General features: G+C 40.3%; 1 protein-coding gene across 1 annotated transcript; it reads left to right on the forward strand.

The window, feature by feature from the left end:
* Window positions 1–3,448: 3,448 nt before the first annotated feature.
* FLRT2 (fibronectin leucine rich transmembrane protein 2) lies at window positions 3,449–6,542 on the forward strand. Its single transcript, XM_010284272.1, has one exon. It carries the CDS (start codon window positions 3,870–3,872, stop codon window positions 5,856–5,858), a length of 1,989 nt encoding a protein of 662 aa, XP_010282574.1. The 5' UTR covers window positions 3,449–3,869; the 3' UTR covers window positions 5,859–6,542.
* The last annotated feature ends 699 nt before the right edge of the window (window positions 6,543–7,241 follow it).

Genomic DNA, 7,241 nt, shown 5'->3' on the forward strand with positions numbered 1-7,241 from the left:
TTACACAGGAAATGTACCAGACGCTTGGAAGACATGGCTTGTGCTCCAGGGAGGATATAGTGAGAAATACTAGAAACCAAGTGTAAGGAAATAGAAACAAAAGTGACTAAGGTGGTGATGGGCAGATGTGTTATTACTGAGGTATTTGCTTGTTGATTTCTTTAATTTTAAGTTAACCATGACAAAGTCCCTTACTCTCATCCTTGCTTCCTAGATTGGTTTTCAGAATTCCTGGTTTCACAATAAGTAAAGTCACCTCCATCTGTAGTTTATGAGTTGATTCCCAAGATTTACAATCATGAAGGCTAAGATTATTGAGTGCCCTTAACTCCTCCACTTCCAAAATTCTACTTCTGCAAATGATCAGTTCATTCACAGAGAGACACAGTTCAGTTCTTGTAAGAATATTGAAAATAGAGAGCTTGCTTTAGGAAGCCAACATGGCAGGGATGGGGAAACAGCTCAATTACTCCATCTGCCTTCAGTGTTGGCAATTTGCTAAAGAACAAACTGTTTCAGCTTTTCCAGCTCTCTGGAATATGCTGAGGATGTTTTTCCTTTACAGAGTTTGTTTTTTAAATCAAGCAGGTTGCTCAACTCTTCAGTCTTTGTAATGTCTTTGGGGTAGAGATTTATAACATAGCGACACAACTCTCTTTTGCATTAGGGTCTCTGAGATTTGCTGAAAAATACTGCAACTGTGACCACCACTATGAGTTATTATTAAACAGTTGCAAAATATTACTGAGGTAAAGCGTTTCTCAAATAATTTATATAAACACATTCAGTTGTATCTTTGCTTCCTCATTCCTTACCTCTGTCACACCACAGTCAACCCTGAAGTCATAAATATCTGGTTAGATTTGTCTTTTTGCTCTTGCTTAATACAATCAACTGTAGTTACCAAAGCATATTTTCTGCACCGAATTTTATAGTGCTGGTTTGTCAAGGACTGATAGCTGGAGATTAGGATACTGGCATTAATAAAAGGACTCTCTTTCTCATCATCATGAGGGGAGAAAAAAATAGGAAAGTTTTAACAGACTTCTAAGGGCAAAATCCATGTAACAGTAAAAAGACATAAACTCCAGAGTGCCAGCTTCTGAAGTGCTGATATGCTTAAATGACTGTCCAGTTAAGGCTCTTTTACTTGTAATATCTAATGAGAATTGCTGTGTATTTGTTCCAATTTACTAGAATCATTACTGAAATCTTTTATTCAGGTGCCGCATTTAGCTAGGTGAGAAGTACTCTGGGCAGAGTCCTAGAATATGGTGAGTGCATAAATCAGTTTTAATATGACATTCCCTCCTTAGGAGATTCCCAGAAAACCAGGACCTGCAGCTGCCTGTGGCTGCACACCCTCTGCTGCGCTTCCTGTCATACCCGGGAGTCAAATAAAACCTAATCAGCAACTGGACTTAGAATTGAAGGAGTTCAGTGCAGGGCATGGGCCCTGTTAGGAGGTATAGATTGTCTCTCTCCGACGATGGAAAGAGCGTGAGAGAACTGCTGTTATTCTCTGTGGTCCCAAGCATCTCAGAGGAGACTTTGCACATCCTTTCTTATTTTAAAAAGGCAGTGTCATGACGGATCAGAGCGGTATGATCTAGATGGGAGCCAGGCCGTATTAAAGGCGGATAAACTGTCACACTTAGGGTCATGCTAGAGTGTAATCCTGTTAGAGTTTCTCTACAGTGTTATGTCATCTTACATAATTGAAAAGAAACCACTCTTGACTGAAATATGCCTGCAAGAGAGAAAACTTTGAACGGTGGGGTAGCTAATCTTACTGTTTCTAGCAAAGGAAAACACAAAGTATAGGCTGCATTACTGGAAAGTTACATTTACCACTTGAAATCACAATGATAAGCTACATGACTTTTCAGGGTCTCACTTTTCATCTCCAACTGTTCTAGCCTTGAGGCTGATACCTGATGATGCTCCAAATAAATATAGTAATCTACAAGTGCAAAGTTCCAAGTTTATAATAGTTTGACTCCTCAAGAGTCTTTCTACGCTGTCAGTCCACGAGGTTCCCAAAGCAGCATTTGGGACATGTTATAAACTGCACAGCTGTAGCAGAAGAACAAGCTTTCATGTATTCCTGAATTTTCTTTCTCAGTTACCTGGATGGTGCTTAAACTGCTTAAATAACAGAGAAGTTTTTTTAAAACATGATTTCTGTTCACTGAAACTCTGTTTCAGTGAAATCCCAGCCAATGAGTTTTGATCTAGGTCAACAAAATCTGGAAAAATACTGTGCTTATGTAACTGCAGTTCAAGTCCTTGAGACTGACACATGCTTAGTACTTGTCAAGGTTTATATCCTTCGTTATGTTCAAGTATATAAAATACAACATTGTTTTCCAGTTATTGGAAACAACATATAACAAGACGAGATAATGTCATATGATACAGTATCTTTCATTGTATGCTTCAGAGATTAGAATTGTTTGGTTACAGATATGAATAATAAAAAGTAGCTGGGAAGGTAAAAGTTAAAAAGTACACCTAAAAGATGAAAATATGTATTAAAGAGCTCACCTAAACTAAAGTTAACAAATTTGTTTGAGAAGCCGTTCACAGACAACTGTGTAGCATAATTAAAAGAAGCATCTAACCTTTATGCTTTCAAAGAAAGTGCTCTTTTGCAAAACTGCTGTAGTCTGAGCTGATATCCTAAAACAATAACTTAGCAGATGTGAGCCCATTTCATTTAGTGGAAAGCTAATTCTGAAATCTGTTGACAGCACAGTTCACATCAGAAACAGTATCAAGATGATCGTTTTAGCAAATATATGCCTTACAGCAGGTTATCTTTTATTTGTGGATTACCATACTTATTTAAAAGACTTTCCTCATAAGTAGCTAATTCATTGTAGTGAGGTGCAATAATCTGGCAGTGTGCATTAAGGTGGAGAATATACATAATGGCATTGCAGAAATAGAAGCAGAACATTCCAGAGTCTGGTAGGAAATGAAAAAAACACAGAGTGTGATTAAATAATACAGCCCAGAGTCTACTCTGTCAAGCGTTAGTGAATAGCATTCACTGAAGTCAGTGGTACTGCAAAAGAAAAAAAATACCTGAGCAAAAATTTCCAGTTAAATGGTTTAGCTTTAGGTTTGTAAAATGGTTTAGTTTTAAGATTTGAAACAGACTGTGAGAGGACAAAGATTGGAGGTACAATATGCAAACACATGTGATAGATCTAGCCTTCACTGCAGTTACTGAAAGTCCTTCAATCACTGCAATGACTTTGCATGAAATCTATTTTAAGACTATTTAACAGTAATATTAAGCTAATGTTTAATATTAATGCCTTTTTTCCAGAAAGCCATAAAGAGCACAGCCTTAGAATAGTCTTCCAATGGGCTTGATCTTCCCTATTAAATATTTCGTGCTATTCAGCTTTTTCTTTTCTCTTTTCTTTTACAGGCAGGCCAGATCTGGCAGATAGCTGATATGAGGAATTTGCTGACTTCAGAAAGCTGAGTGTAACACCAACAGACTTCAGTGAAAGGAAATATTCTCCCTCCAAGCAACTTGTACACAGGCGACTTTTGGTAGCTTTAAATTAACCTGTTGCTCACCGGCAAAGACGGCTATTGTTTCTTTCAGCACACATGGAGGAAGGCAAAAAACTTTGTAACCCTGGCTAATAAGACTGTGGCTTTCTTATCAGAAGTAGGAGGTAGGCCAATTATAAAAGGATTATTTTATACTTAGCCTGCAGGACTTTAACTCTGGCCTGAACACTGGACATAAATAGAAGCTAATTTTAATAACCTGAGATTTTGCTACCTGTGCTTTATTATTGTTATTAGTTCTTAACACTTTGGTACTTTATTTCTTTAAATTAGAAATGGGTTTGTGGACTAGAATGTGGCCCACAGATTGGGCTGTTCTCATGAAATCATGGCTTATCTTTTCCCTGGGGCTCTACATGCAGGTCTCCAAAACTTTGGCGTGTCCAAAAGTATGCCGCTGTGACCGAAACTTTGTCTACTGTAATGAGCGAAGCTTGACCTCAGTGCCTCTTGGGATACCGGAGGGTGTAACCGTCCTCTACCTCCATAATAACCAAATTAATAATGCTGGATTTCCTGCAGAGTTGCACAATGTCCAGTCTGTGCACACAGTCTACCTGTATGGCAACCAATTAGATGAATTCCCCATGAACCTGCCCAAGAATGTCAGGGTTCTCCACCTGCAGGAAAACAACATTCAGACAATTTCTCGGGCTGCCCTTGCTCAGCTTTTGAAGCTGGAAGAGCTGCACCTGGATGACAACTCCATCTCCACTGTTGGCGTTGAGGATGGGGCATTCCGGGAAGCCATCAGCCTCAAGCTTCTGTTCTTGTCCAAGAATCACTTAAGCAGCGTACCAGTAGGCCTTCCGGTGGACTTACAAGAACTTCGAGTAGATGAAAACCGAATTGCTGTCATTTCAGACCTGGCCTTCCAGAATCTTACAAGTCTGGAGCGTCTGATTGTGGATGGCAATCTCCTTACTAATAAAGGCATAGCTGAAGGCACCTTCAGCCACCTCTCCAAGCTCAAGGAATTCTCTATAGTGCGGAATTCACTGACCTACCCTCCTCCCGATCTTCCAGGTACACATCTGCTAAGGCTCTACTTGCAGGACAACCAGATAACCCATATACCGCTTACAGCCTTTTCAAACCTCCACAAGCTGGAACGTCTTGATATTTCCAACAATCAACTTCGGATGTTGGTAAAGGGGGTATTTGATAATCTCCACAACCTGAGGCAACTCACTGTAAGGAATAATCCCTGGTTGTGTGACTGCAGTATTAAGTGGGTCACTGAATGGCTCAAATTCATTCCCGCTTCCATCAATGTACGGGGTTTTATGTGCCAGGGACCAGAGCAGGTCCGAGGTATGGCAGTCAGGGAGCTCAATATGAATATGTTGTCATGCCCCACCACCACCCCAGGTCTGCCACTTATCATCACCCCAGTCCCAGCTACAGCCATGCCAACTACGTTAGTTCCCACCTCATCAGTTCCTCCCCCAAGTAGCAAATATAATCCTCTCACTCCCACCATAGCCACACTCCCCACTGTGCCTGACAGGGAGGACAGAGAAAGGGTGACACCTCCGATATCTGAACGGATTCAACTCTCCATCCATTTTGTGAATGACACTTGCATCCAAGTTAAATGGATGTCTCTTTTTACCGTGATGGCATATAAACTCACATGGGTTAAAATGGGCCATAGTCTGGTAGGAGGAATTGTTCAGGAGCGAATAGTTAGTGGTGAGAAGCAACACTTAAGCTTGGTGAATCTGGAGCCCAAATCCACCTATCGGATTTGTTTGGTTCCACTGGATACTCATAACAATTACCGAACCGGAGAAGACACTGTCTGTTCAGAAGCCACAACCAAGGCTTCCTTTTTGAGCAATGGCAGCAACATCCCCTCCAGCCATGAGCAGACGACTTCTCAGAACCTGGGCTCCCCATTTCTGCTGGCAGGGTTGATTGGGGGTGCAGTGATATTTGTCCTTGTGGTCCTGCTCAGCATTTTTTGCTGGCACATGCACAAAAAAGGGCGTTACACCTCCCAGAAGTGGAAATATAACCGGGGCCGTCGGAAAGATGACTACTGTGAGGCAGGGACCAAGAAGGACAACTCCATCCTGGAGATGACGGAAACCAGCTTCCAGATTGTCTCCTTAAATAATGATCAGCTCCTTAAAGGAGATTTCAGACTGCAGCCCATTTATACCCCAAACGGGGGCATTAACTACACAGACTGCCACATCCCCAACAACATGCGATACTGCAACAGCAATGTCTCAGACCTGGAGCACTGTCATACGTGATAGTAAGGGGAGATGGGGGTGTCTAGGACAAAGAGAAAAAACTCTGGAAAAAGTAACCCCCCAACAACAATGAAAAAATTACATTTGATAAATGTTACCCAGATGCATTAATGCATTTGAATACTCTGTAATTTATACGGTGTACTATATAATGGGATTTAAAAAAAGTGCTATCTTTTCTATTTCAAGTTAATTGCAAATGGTTTTGTAACTCTTTGCTTTTTAAATCTTTAAAAAATATTGCTAAGTACTGTACAGGGTTGTACAATAAGAACCCAATGTCATGGCAAAGGAAAGAATGACACATTCTTCAAACATTAACCACTTTGCTGTCGAAGCTGTCTGAGGGATGTTAAGTTTCTAGTTGTCCTGCAGTACGGGAAAATAAGTGCATATTAAAACAGGGTCACTAGGAATGGGCAAAAGCAATTCAGATAAAATGGATACAACTCTTCTGACTTGAACCCAGCAGTTGCAGTTGAGCTTCAAACAGTTGGAAATACTTCTGCCCCCCTTTGTCAGTTCTGCATTTCCTACCTCCAACTGAAAGCTGGAGTTCTGAATGCTACCAAAAAGCACTCAGTTTGATTAGTTTTCTCCCAGTATACTGAATAGGAAAGTTAGAGCTCAGTGTCAAGCTCAAGGTGACCTTGATTCCTATTTACAAAAGCTGCTCTGAAAGTGTCCCCCAACACTATATACTTTTATGATAGAAACTATTTCTGCTTTTCATTATGATTAAGAAGCTTTAGGCATTCTTTGACCCTTCTCAGTGGGAGATGAAGGTTATCAGATGTAACAGATAGCTGTCATTAAGTTGCACCTCTCTTTAATAGAGCAGCATTTGTTGACACAGTATGTTCAGGTAAAGCCTGAATGAGGGGAATTCTGAGTGCTCCCAGCTCTGCAGTATTCACGTAGAATTTGGAATCTAAAAGTGTAAATTGCTGAAAACATGATGCAAAATATGATGCCAGTGGAAAGGTTGCTATTGACTTTTATGTGTCAAGCCCTGTTTGATTTAGGGGTCTGAGTTACGTTCAGTATGGAGAAGTAGGAAAAAAAGGACAACCAGAGAAAACAAACAAGAAAGATCTTTTAAAAACTTATTACTGGAAAAGCCTCCATGCCTATCATGAACTGAAATATGTTCAGCAGGTAAAATTGTGTATAAATCCTGTTTGGTTTCTTCTTCCATTCAAGTATAGACAGACATTAACTAAGCATTTGATTAGCTGAGGAATTTTGAGAACACAAGTACACACTGTCCCTCTGAATTACCCTTCTTTTATCTCAAGCTTTTGGAAGTTTTCCAGAATGATCTCTGCTTTATAAGCAGTAGGTGAGCTTAGAATTTGCTCTTTTATTCCCTCAAATTCTTCA

This window comes from Phaethon lepturus, unplaced genomic scaffold, assembly GCF_000687285.1.
Source record: "Phaethon lepturus isolate BGI_N335 unplaced genomic scaffold, ASM68728v1 scaffold21850, whole genome shotgun sequence".
NCBI lineage: Eukaryota > Metazoa > Chordata > Aves > Phaethontiformes > Phaethontidae > Phaethon > Phaethon lepturus.

What these genes read in the sequence shown, in the direction of transcription:
- FLRT2 (XM_010284272.1), top strand. Translation starts at nt 3,870, where the DNA reads ATGGGTTTGTGGACTAGAATGTGGCCCACAGATTGGGCTGTTCTCATG.